This window comes from Ochlerotatus camptorhynchus, unplaced genomic scaffold (assembly GCF_037179485.1).
Source record: "Ochlerotatus camptorhynchus isolate MF236.1 unplaced genomic scaffold, CSIRO-AGI_Acam_v1.1 ptg000094l, whole genome shotgun sequence".
Lineage (NCBI taxonomy): Eukaryota > Metazoa > Arthropoda > Insecta > Diptera > Culicidae > Ochlerotatus > Ochlerotatus camptorhynchus.
Window position 1 is genome coordinate 1,135,196 of NW_027040584.1, and position 13,147 is coordinate 1,148,342.

Genomic DNA, 13,147 nt, shown 5'->3' on the forward strand with positions numbered 1-13,147 from the left:
ACAAGAACATTTAAAGAAATTTAAGTTTTGAACACTTTTTTGAATTTTTACTTAAAATTATGGCTGAAAAAGTTACTGTGCATAATTTTTCTAGAAACACATTATTTTGCTCTACAACTTTGTCTCAGGCGTCATTTCGATCAGAATTGTCGTTTTTGTGCTAGTTTATTAAAAAAATAACAGACGCCATTTTGAAAAACAAAATTACAAGATACAAAATTGCCGAATTTTAGCAAAAAATGTGTTTTTTTTTGCTTCTGGCCAGGAATAGATCATTTGGGTGAGTGGCTCTAACAATTTAAATAAATTTCCATAGAATTTTGAGGAGAATTCCTATAATTTTTCGGGTGTTTTAAAAGGAATTAAAAGTGTTAATTCGAGGGAAATTCTGAGAACAATTAGTTCAAAATTCAGGTAAACACCCTAGGGAGTTCTTGCCAGGATTTCAAGATAATTCTGAGAAATGCCCTAATGCATTCGGAGATGAATTAAAAAAAATACGGATCATTCTTAGAATAGTTCCATGAGCAGACATGGAAAATCTTTTACATTCATTTCATGCATTCATTTACATTCATTTGCCTCTAACTTTTTTCATCAACAGCATTCCGCAAAATGATGTATAGAGCTTTTGTAGGTTTTAATAATAGCTACAACTTTTGCCCATAACTCAAATCTGTATCTCTTATGCATCATGAATTAGAGCGGGCAGAACTTGTTACTGTTTTTCAGTGAATGTAAAATACGTTCACTGAAAAACAGTAGCGGCTTCTGTTCGTTTCTGTTCTGGTTCGTCATGCTTAAGAGATACGGATTTGAGTTGTTTACAAAAGTTGTAGGTAATAGCAAAACCTACAAAAGTTCCATACATTATTTTGAGGAATTCTGTTGATGAAAAAAGTTAGGGGCAAATGAATGTAAATGAATGCACAAAAGGAATGCAAATGAATTTCCATTCCTGTCTATGAGAGTTACGAAAAGAACTTCAAAGAGAATGCCTAGATGATTCTGAGTAGAATTTTATGAGGATTGTGTGGATATGTGTGGATAGCAAGTGAGTTTTAAGCATAATTCCAAGAGAATATTGACGAAAAATTTAAAGAGAATTACAAACAGAATTTGAAGGGTGTTCTGATGAGAATTTCGAAAGAAATAGACTCAGGAGGAGAGGTTAATAGTCCATAGTCTAATCTAGTCCATACATACTAGGATTCCTAAGGAGAGTTTTGATTAAAATGTTGAAAACATTTTACTCAAAACTATGCAGTAGGGGAGTTTCAGGTTACGATAAGAGTTCCAAGAGTATTGTGAGTTAAAGAAGTTTCTGGGAGTCTTCGAACACTACGCAAAAGTTCTTATACCATCTGGTAGATGTTCTCTGGTCAACTCACGAAAGTTATCTGAAAATCGACTACTGAAACCATGTATTACAGATCCAGCTTTGAAGACAGACACAGTGAACCTAGGAGATATGATAAGAGGGCTTCATGAGCAGGTTCCAGAGGACTTCGGAACCATTATCAGGTTCTATATAATTCATAGAATTTTCCCATCTACTAGGATCTATTTGAACACCTCCAGAATTGATGTGTATTCTAGAAGCTCCCCACGAAACATTCCGTAGAACAGTAGAACTCTTTCAAACTTTTACTTGCAATCATCAGAACATCCTCTGTAAGTTGAACAACCCATAGATGGTCTTTGAAGATCCATTAAAAATTCTTCTGACCTTCCGGAAGTCTCTCGATGTCTTCAAATTTTACCCGGTAGTCCTTGATTGAAGACGTTCTTTCGTCAAGTCATCTGAATCCTCGAATAAAGTTAAATCGAAGTTTTCTGTACATCTATGACTGATCACATTCTGTTAAGACAGGTTCAGTTCACATTAGCTATTGATGCGGTGATCGTCGGAGACAGATATGAAGGCAGAGCTTCCTTTAAAGGTATACCGGACCTTGGAGAAAGGCCAGGTTCTAGAAAACTTCCAAGACTGATGCGGCTAAGCTTTGTGCCATATAGGACAGGTTCGGGACTCTTCCGAGATAGGTCCAGAGTGTCTTCGGGGGCAAGTCCAACGGTTTCCTGGAAAAAAAAACTAGGACGCGTGTGTGGGTCTTAATAATGTGAATTTGGAGGACAGTTCTAGCACTTCAGATTCAGATCCAAAGGACTACACAGAATCAAAGCTCTGCATAGAAAAAAGTTCTGAATCTCGACTCGTTTAATTTTGAGCTATAGTCAGTGTTGGAAAAATATAAAATAAATCAAATCTCACCAAAGCCCACGATCACGCTTGATTTTCGTAGACATAAATCAACAAGCACACAACTGTGGTTGATATTGCGAGCTGTGATCTCGCAGTTCGGAATATCAAGCTAACAAAACTCACCAGCAGCAAATCTCCAAACTGTGGTGAGATTGAGTTCCATGATTTTTGCTTTACACCCGAACGCAACCGAAACTTCCATAACGGCTAGCAGCAGCCACTTCGTGTCTGCCATCGGTGAAGATAAAAAAAAGAGAGAACATTATTATTCTTTCTCTTTCTAAGAAAACGAGGTGCAACGGAATCATTTTTGCGTCGATTCAACTCTCAAGCTGGGTTTAGATAGGGCAAGTCAATTGATCAAGTCAGTTGAATTCAACTGACTTGAACGCGAATTGAACGTGTAAACCATGCCATTCAACTGACTTGATCAACTCACTTGAATTGAAAAAAGTTGAACCAGGCTCAACTTTTCAAGCCAATTGAATTCAACTGAGTTGATCATTTGACTTGCCCTATCTAAACCCAGCTTCAGAGCTTCAACTTTACACGTTGCGAATAGTCTCGCAATATCAAAGGCGCTTGTAAAATCAATATCGAACATTATATTTTGGTCCAATATCACGCGTGATATTGTGAGCGTATGAGAGCGGAAAAATATAAATTTGCTAATGATCATGAAATCACTGGCTTTAGTTGGCATAAACAACGAAATTGTTTATAACGATTACGATATTGCGCTTAAATTTATATGAAGTCGCGAGTATAGTTAAGCCAAATCTAGCGATAACTATGTGTGCGCTATACACCGCAGAAATTTACATTAACTTTTCATGCGGTGTAGGATGTGTATGAAAGTGTTAGTAAAGTGCACTTGAAGAAAACATCCAGGGTACTCCAGCGGCTTAAAGACTAATCTGGTGTTCTTCTAGGACTGGCTCAGGAAAACTCTGAGGCGCGTGTGAAGATCTTATTGAATTGAATTTGTGGATGACAGGTTCAGGACACTTCAGAGGACATTGTAGACCAATCCGGTGGACTCTAGCGTCGTTGTACCCAAAGTGCGATCCGCGGGCCGCATAGGGTGCTTAGATCTCTATGATGAGACAATCTCGAGCGAAATGATTGGTAAATACACAGATCAAAGATACATCCTTGGTAAAAAAAAGGGTTTGGGCACCAATGATCTAGGGCCTTTGTGAGAAGCTGGTCTTGAGAAGCTTTAGAACAGATCCAAGGTTCTTCAAAGGCAGCCCCAGAGAACTTAGTGAGCGTTGTGGATGGCTTTTCAATATTGAACAACGCTCATACATTTCTCAGTCGATCAGTACCAAAAACTAGAGAACTTAAGACCCCATTCCAGTGGTCAGAGGGAGCTCTAAGGCATGATTGAGGATCATAGTATAGTGAACTTGAAGAACAGTTCCGTTGAACTCAGTGGAAAGCTCAAATCCGGTGGTCTTCTGAAGAAGAGTTCGGGGCAAATCCAGTGGTCTTCTCCCAAGTAACAATTCTGGTTTTATGAGGGTTGTAGAATGCTTTAAAACCTCTACAAAACTTGCAATGTTACTTGGGCTGGGACTGGTTCTGGAGAGTTCTAGGACGTGTGTGAGTTGTTTACTATAATCAAAACGATGAACAGATTCTGGTGACTTCATTGGCGCCCAGAAAACTTCAGTAACAAATGTGGTGACCTTCTGGAACTGGTCCTGGAGAGCTCTAGGGCGTGTGTGAAGTAAGTTTGAATGAAAGGTAAAAATCCAGCGGACTTCTGCGACTTTTCAGGGGGAGCTCAAAGTCGTGTTTAAGGGTCTAAGAGTTCAAACTAGTGTTTCCATTTCGCGGCCATTTCTGGTTACCGGGAATCGGGAAACATTTGATGGCTCTTCCCAGGAATTCCCGGTAATGAGGAAATATGGTTATCCAGACACCAGATATAATTTTTGCTAGTTACATATTCATCAGAATTAGATCTTCTGCCGGTCGACTTATGAAGCGTAAAACAAAATTCGATAACTTTTAATAATTAATTTTCTCTCGGAATATTTGCACGAATTCCCCTCAGATATTTCTACTGATTCACCCTGGTTTCCTACGGGAGATTTCCAACTTCACGTTGATGATTTTGACCGACTTTTAATTTTATTTCCAAGAAGGTTTCTTCCAACCTTACCGGAAATTTCTTCAAATTTTCCTTTGCAACAGAATCTTCTAACTTCGCTCTGAAGTCCTTCTGGCTTCCAGCCGAAAGTTACTTCTGACTTCTCACGGAAGAATTCTTCTGGAAGTTTCTTCCGGCTTCCCCAGAAATCGCTGTGACTGCCTTTGCTTGTGTTTTCTGACTTCCCGAGATTCCTTTCAACTTTTCCTGGAAGTCTCTTGCAACTTCCCCAGGGAATTTTTCACAACATGCCTGGAAGCGTCTACGAAGAGACTTCGCTTGTCAGTTTCTTGGCCTTGATACTTATCCAACTTCGCACTAAAGATTTTTGCAACTTAGTCCGGAAACTTGTGTTCGAACTTTTCCCAAAAGTTTTCCTACTTTCTCCGGAAGTTTCATCCGGTTGTCCCCTCCGGTAGCGTCTTTCTATTTCTCTGGATTGTTTTACCAACTTCCCTCCGAAGTTTGTTCTGACTTCACCAATAGTTTCTTCTGACTTTCCAATTTCCATGAGAAGCTTTTTCAAGTTCGCCTGGAAATTTCTTTCAACGTCCCTCGGAAGTTTTTGCCTCCTTCCCCGGAAGTGTGTACTAGATCTTCCAGTTTCTTCCGGTAAATCCAGTTAGTAAATGGGTAGTGTGGCTAATTTATGGGAAAATGTGTGTGTAGTGTGGTCTCTGTACGAAAATGGTGTTTCCCAGGAATTCAAGCGAGTCCTGGAATCTATGAATTTGAATTTTGCCAGAATTCCCGGAATTTGTTTCCCGGACCTCTCGGGTTGAAAACACTAGTTTGAACCAAGTGGCCTTGTATTGTAGCAGGTCGTTAAGGCTTGTCCTGTTTAGTACGGTATAATTGCCGTGGGGATCTTCAGGTCACACTCCAAGCACCATCTATATGGTTGAAGTTTGTTCAATTTAACTTATATTGGGGATTCGTGGGGTTCACTTTCGAAATCCTATAAATTTGTACCCTGAAGTATTTCCCGGCCTGAGTTGCCATTGCACCACCGACGGTGAATGAATTTGTCCACAGGTTCTACTGGGTCTACATAGTCTCATTCTCGAGAAGCACAGGCCTTGTCACGGAGTCTTCTGAATTGTTGTGAGATCCATTCAGCGACTTCTTGGAAGTCCTCCGGACTTACTTCCAAGATCCACAAAACCTCATCAGGATACGCAGTTTTACAAAATTCATTATGAGAATTTGTTAGGATGGTTTAGAACTACAGTGAACGTTCTACAACTCTCGAGTTGTGGAGAGTTGACTGTATTTTGGTCCAAATTCGCTGAATTTTGGATCTAAATCCGATCTTTCTAATATTTCTTTTAACTTGTCTTCGCCCTTAACTCCCACTAAATTTGCCCTAAAGTTCCTATAGACATGCCTGTCAACATGCTCTGGAGACCTTTAGGTTTTAACCTACTTCTTCTTCTTCTTCTTATTCCGGGCTTTTTACGCTTATGTAGCGAGTGTTTTGTCGGCTCTCAACTCATTAAGTTGAGAGATTTCTATGCCAACCAATGCAAAAGATTTCCTCGACCGGACCGGGAATCGAACCCGCCGCATCCGGCTTGGTAATACGAATACCGTACCTTTACCGACTAAGATATATTATTATCGTGAATTTGCGGATTATTGGCCGGGTTTCTTTTAAATCAATTCAGTGTGTCCTAGAAGTCCCTTGAAATTCTTCATGAAATGGCATGGACTTAAATCACCAACAATTTTTTTCCCCAGAGAATCTACAGCGAGTTCCTGCTCGAGGTTCGCAGGACTTATAGATGGAGTCCCTTTGGATTGCAAAAGAGTATTCTGGATTGTTGTGTTGTCTTCTTCAGGATTCAGTAACTTCTAGCAAAGACAACATATCATTAAGCAGTTCTGCAAAATTCCAATGATCAGCAGCACTGCTCTTGAACAAACGTATTCTTCTTCCTGACATTAGAGAGCTACACGAGCTTAAACCTGCTCTCAACTTAGGCTTCTTTGCAGGGAAGGCTTAGCACATTTTTGGATCAAGACAAGTTCAGATCCCAGATACGATTTCTTGGAGTTCTCTGAACTAGCCGCTAGATTCACCTGGACTTCGGAGTCTCAAAGCACTCGGTATTTGTCCGAAGAGGTTTGCATCAGAAGTCTTTTAGAAATGCTATCAAGGTCTTGTCCCGGAGATTCTATAAATTTGAACTTGAAATCATTCTCTTGGTTAAAAACTGCTGTAGTCATTTGAAGTTGACCTAGAATTTCCTTTACGTTCATCGTTTGAGTTTCCTGGATTCACACTCGACATTTTGTAGATTTTAGATAAGGTTTGTGGGCTAAGTTTGTTGCGTCTAACGGACAAGTGTTCAGCAAGTCTGCTGCCAAAATCCTCCGGATATCCGGTTCCAAAAAAAAAAAAAACGAAATTCCAATCCAAATTGCCTTCTAATTTGTCCGTTGTCGTCGAGCATCATGCCGCAAAAATGTCCTCTTTTATAAGCTCGGTTGTTTCTCGTCTTTTATTCCATGTCATCAACGGGGATAATTACAATCCCAATCCAACGACTCTCTTCAAGCCCAAACGGTGTTTCTGGGTTGGGACATTTACGACCGCAAAAGGAAGAAATGACGCATCTTCTGCTTTCATTAACCTTTTTTTTTTTTTAATCTTTCGGACTGCCCGGATTTCTCCTCGGCCATCGAAAGATCTAGTTACGGCGCGACAAGTTCGTAAAATGTAACTTTTTTTCCGAAACGAAAACCTGGCCGTGTCTCAATTCTCAGTACGAGCAGTCTCTAATATTTCATCATCATCATCATCATCATCGTCGAAGTCACAGCAGTGCTGCGGATTGCAATAAAAACGAACCAGTTCTCTTCATACCGACCGGCCGGCCGGGGTCCAGTCAGCCTTTCGAACGGAGTGGAGCGTACACAAATACAAAAAGGAATTCATGCCAATGGTTCAAAAGGAACCAGGGAATCACCGGTTGGGAGGTGAGGTAAAATTAAAAAACGTGTACCTCTTGGATTTCGTTGTGTTTCTCGTTCGTCCGAAATCTCGACCGCTCGGGCCTGCTGGATACGAAACATGCTACATCTCGTATTAAAATACATTAACATACACTTAGCATCGACCTCCCCCTCTCTCTCTCTCTCTCTCTCTCACGGCTGTTGCTTCTTTCCGCTGAACCCGAGAGCTCTTCAGATTAACCAAATTCGTAACTTTTTCATAGTTCATTGACTTAGAGTCATCATTCTTGGGGGGATATGGTGCACCTCCTCGCTCTGGTTCAGAGTGTTCGTACCTATATAGGCACACGAAAATAGACCCCAAAACGTAGCGAGCGAAAATGACCATTTCTTGTTGCTGTTGCTGTTGCTGTTGTTGTTGTTGTTGTTGATGATGATGGGGAGCTGAAGAACTTCTAGGTTTCGTCAGTCACGTTGGTGGCGCGGTGATGGCGCAAGCCGTTTTTTTATGATTTCTTGGATCATCATCAACCTCAATGTGTCTCGTACAGTGTAATCATCAACCGCCGAGCGCTAGCTGAATAATGAAGACCTCAACAAGCTCTGACTCATGTGTGTGAGTGAGTAGCTGGATCAAGTTACCGTTCTAATCTAGCCATCACATCAGCAGTCAACGTCGATTACGGTTACGGTCAAATCTGGTCATGTTTTGATTTGGGTGGTACTTACTGGTAGGATCCATGTGTGTTGACGCACTTGCCACCGTTGACGCAAGGGTTCTTGATGCACTCTTCGATGTCCTCGGAGCACGTCGAACCCTTGAACCCCTTCGGGCAAATACACTTGACATGCCCGTTTGGGGACAGTGTGCAAGTGCCTCCGTTGCGACACGGAGACGACGCGCAGAGATTCTGCTTGTCGCAATATTTTCCTGCAAATGAAAACAAACCCCGAAACAAAAAAGTGAGGTTAGGAAAATTAAGGACAACTGTCAAAGAAGCGTTCGCATCACTTACCCGAATAACCGGTGGCGCACATGCACGTGTACTCGCTCAGGGACTTCAGCTTGCAGGTACCGCCGTTGTTGCACGGAGACGAATCGCACGCGTTCTTCACCGGAATTTCGCACAAACTCTCGGTGAAACCGATCGGACACCGACACGAAAACGACGGAATGCCATCGCGGGACGTCACCTCACAGGTGCCCCCGTTCTGACACCGAGGACCCGCACCGATGTGACACGGATTCGGAAATTCACAAAATTCACCGGTATATCGCGACGTACAACTGAAATGAAAAGAAGAAAAGAGAGAGAGAGGTTAAAAATGGTTATTAATTTCGAAAATTATCACATAAACATAAACTAGGGGAAAAATATGGCGACCACACAGGGCGGCAGCCATGGTGACGACGACGACGATGAATTTCATAACTCCACGTACGGGAGACGACGACGTGAGAGATTCTTCCACGAAGAAGTGCGGAACAGACACGGAATCTAATCAACTGCCCAGAGTGAGTCGCCGCATCACGCTGCGATAAACTCCTGCGATGCCTGATTAGTTCTCTATCGATTTCGAAGAATTGATGGCCGGTTGGTCGCCCGAAAATGAGGGGCTTCGTGCTGCGACTAATGGAAGCAAAACACCGTTGCAAATCTAATTCCTCGCGGCCATTAGCCACGCGTTTGATTCCACCGCAGCGCGGAGTGACCGTTCTGATCGTTTCGGGCGTAGTTAGGCGCATACTTATCGTTCATTTGTCAAAATGTTGACGAATGTAAACGATCTGCGGAGGATTCGCAGAAGCCGCACAAATCTCGACCCGAGCGTGAGATAATTTTAGCTCCATTTTGGTCCAGCTCAGGAACTGCCGCTACCGACGACGACGACGACGAGCCAATCGAACCAATTTCTCAGAGGCCACAAAGTGTGAGAATGAGAAAACTGATCGGTCGCGCGCGTTTCAGATGATTGAGAAATTGCTGTTTGTCTCGTGTTTTTTTTTGCTCTCCCTCCTCCTCCTGCTCTTCGTCGTCTTCTCCCATGCGTTTGCAATGTGTGCGAAAACCAGCCTCGCGTGCATTGGGGAGCGTGGAGCGGAGCGGAGCAGGAGAAAGAAGCTGAATCCGTAATTTCTTTTTTATCGTTTCCCATAGAGAGCGAGGCGAGCACCAAGAGCCGCAAAACGTCTTCCACGTTAGATCGCTCACCACGAAGCAGCGGCCGGACAATTTTCGGGCTTGTTTGTGTATGTAATTTTAACGAGGAAAACAACTCTCTTTCACCGGCAAGGGACAAATGAACGAACGAACGAACGAGTAGAGCAGAGCAGATGAGGAGCAATTCAGAGCAGTAAACACATGATTTTAATGACAAAATGAGCTGCTCCGCTTAGCGGCGAAAAGTAGGCGCAGTGCGGCAGCGAGTCACGCCTCGGGTTGGGACCCTCTGTCGCTTCGCCAAGATGGCAAGCAAATCGTGTGACCCCCGGGGTTGGCAGGCAAACTGGAATGCAGACAGGAGTGGGTCATCTGCATGCATGCTCTTCTCCCGGGGTCCGGAAGTCATCCCGAAACAGGTGCGAATCTGTCTTCCCCCTTTGGGGGTCCCACACTGCAGCTTAGCATGGTTTCGCCGGTGGCGATGACAGCTCAGAAACTCATTAGATAATATGAATACGGACTACAGCCGGGTTCCCGATGACAAATGGCGTCAATCGATCTAGGCGCTCTAATGAGAGTCTCGTTTTCCCACCACCCTCTTTCGTGTCATATTCGTCGTTAGTGTACTGAAATCGATTACGCTAGCAAGAGACTTTCTCCCCCTGTGCTAAAAGGTAAACAAGCGCACTGCTTTTTTTTTGACATTTCCAACTCGAGAAGACGCGATCACGATTTTGACGAACAGAGCATACATAGTTGCCAAGCAGGGGTCTCGTGCTTGATAACGATCGATCAAAAACGAGGCCCATAAAACCAAATCCGACCCGGATTGGTCTTCTCTTGAGCGCTTTTCAGATCGAACGATGAATGGAAAGGGAGTAAATTGCGGTTTCTCGACGATTTGTCGTCGCAGGGCGATGATGTGAAAATGATATTTATGAGCGCAATTTTTCTCCGGTCTGCTGTCAGTTCTTCAACGTTCATCGACTCCCGGGCGAGCAAGCAAGCGATAATGGAACTTTGCGGTTCCAGACCTTGAGCGAACCGATATTTGTTTTTATTTTTTGCTGATGCCTTCTTGCAAAGCGGACCCGATCCCAGACGGATTGAATATCCCCGAAGAAACGACGTAATGTGAGACCAAACCCGATCAAGAGAGGAAACCGCAGCCAAGAATGGGATCGGGCTGGGTCGCCATGCAAAAGCGAAACTCTAATCTACATAACCGAAGTCAAAAAGTAACACTTTGGAGCAGTTGCTGCCTAAGCGTCAGAACAAAGAAAGAGCCCATTCGTGGTGGAAGATTATAATGGACCTCAAATAACAATAACAATATCATTGCAGGCAATAATCGTAAAACTCTAACGTGGTGGTGTAGGGCGGCAAGGCGGAGCCGATTACGTCTACGACCGACGACGATGATGATGAAGATGATGATGCCGATGGTTGCTGCTGGGCGGCGGATAATGGCATTATCAAGCTGGAGGAAGAAGTTCGACTTGCCACCAACTGGGCCGAAGCAAATTGGCCTCATTGTTGTTTTGCGCCATTAGATAATACTTCCTCTCTGTCTCCAGTGGATTTTCTAGCCGAACGCTGGGGTTCAGGGTGCGAGGAATTACAGAAAATTATGATTTTATGGCGATCCGGGAGCCCGGTGATGGGAGAATGCCACGTCGCGAGTTTCCACGCAGCGGCAACCGGGACAAAGCGGCCGGATGAAAAAGGCTCTCTCGACTTAACGGCCACAGAGAGGCGACTGTACAACACAACGCAGTTCCACGTGTAAACAAAGCAACTCACAGTCAGTGTTGTTAACTTTTCGTGGAGTACGATCCGTAGGTAGGTAAATTTGTTTCCGCTGCGTTAGTTATAATTGGAAATTTTTGCCGAACCGCGAATTGGAAGAGTCTTGCAGGCAGTCAAGTCAAGCTTCGTTCACTAAACACCACATGCTGGTAAAATGTGATGGATTTTACTAAATTGTAGGACAATAATCTTATTAAAAATATTCCAAAATTTCGCAATCCCCACGGATCGCAACACTGGTTGCAAAACAACATTTCAAAATGTCCTATCTGCTTTGATCGATTCTCTTCATCGACTTTCTCCTTTGATAACCACGGCTATGCAAACAGATTTCGTTCTATTTTTGCCACTTAGTTTGATCAAGAAGGTTCTTATCTAGCATCCAAAACGTCAAACACAACGGGGAATGTTACTAACGAAAGAGAAAGTCGATGAAGAGAATCGATCAATGCAGATAGGACCTCTTGAAATGTTTATCTAGAATTAGGTGTTTCATACTGGGGGTGGACGTGCTGTCAGCGGCACCGGTGGTGTAGTGGTAAGAGTGATTACCTCTCACCCCAGCAGGCCTTGATTCAATCCCAGTCCCAGTTCTGAGGCATAAAATCTCTGATCACGCCTTCCTTGGGAAGAGAAGTAAAGCCGTTGGTCCCCGGTTCATGAGTTGATGGGTCGATAGGTAGGGTCCAGGTGTGGGAGCTGCCTCCCTGGCGTCGGTAGCATTGGTGCACAGCACGGAAAACATGATCGACGGAAAACAAATCAAGGGAAAAAAAGACGCGCTGTCAAATCAGCCTACTTATATGAAATTGGTTTGAAGAAGAATCGACGATTTTTCGAAAATCTCCATACCGCAAAACTGATTTATCGACCACAGGTGAGGCGACATCTGTCGGATTTGATGGTGAGAACCAGTGTTGGGAAAAAATTGAAAATCCAATCTCACCAAAGAACAAGATCACGCTTGATTTTCGTAGAGAAAAATCAACAAGTAAACAACTACGGTTGATATTGCAAGCTCAGATTATCAACCTAACAAACTCACCAGCTGCAAATCTCACCAAACTGTGTCTCATGATTTTTGATTTACACCCGAATGCAACCGAAGCTTCCATAACGGCTGGCAGTAGTCAGTTCGTGTCTGCCATCGGTGAAAACAAAAAGTGATAGCATTCTCTTTCTAAGCAAACGAGGTGCAGCGGAATCATTTTTGCGTCGCGTTAACTCTTAGCTTCAACTGTACACGTTGTGAATAGTCTCGCAATATCAAAGGAGCTTGAAAAATCAATATCAAGCATGATATTTTGCTCCAATATCACGCGTGATATTGAGAGCATATGAGAGCGGAAAATATCAATTTGCTAATGATTATGCCATCACTGCCTGGTGGAAACTATTACTCAATTGCTTTCTCAGTTCATATATTTTGACGTTGCACTGCTATCGGCAATACAAAATCTAATGCTCATTTCCCAAAACCCACCAATCAGCGGGGGTGTTGAGCGAGCGGGGGGTGAGCCAAAATTTTGAGATTCCGTAGAATTTCTTCGGCACTTTTTAAAAAATCAGGAAAATCCATTGAATGTTATGGTGGATCCGTAGATGCGTAGTAAATCCAAAAATCCGTAGATCTACGGATAAACCCGTAGAACTGACCACAGCGAACCTTGTTAAATAAAGGAACGCACCAGGGATGCCAGGTGTTTTGAGAAAAAGTTTTCAATAAGATCGAATAAGATGTCTTCACCGTTATATTTCAACTTGGAAAGCGGGAGAAGGCTTTCAATG

At 43.1% G+C, this 13,147-nt stretch overlaps 1 protein-coding gene across 1 annotated transcript in view; it reads right to left on the minus strand.

Moving 5' to 3' along the window:
* N (neurogenic locus Notch protein) overlaps positions 1-13,147 on the minus strand; it is a 247,721-nt gene that overhangs the window by 107,107 nt on the left and 127,467 nt on the right. Inside the window, exons 3-4 of the mRNA XM_065218825.1 lie at positions 8,402-8,673; positions 8,115-8,316 (exon numbers count right to left, since the gene is read on the minus strand). Coding sequence (XP_065074897.1) covers positions 8,115-8,316; positions 8,402-8,673 — 474 coding nt within the window. The remainder of the gene's footprint in view (positions 1-8,114; positions 8,317-8,401; positions 8,674-13,147) is intronic.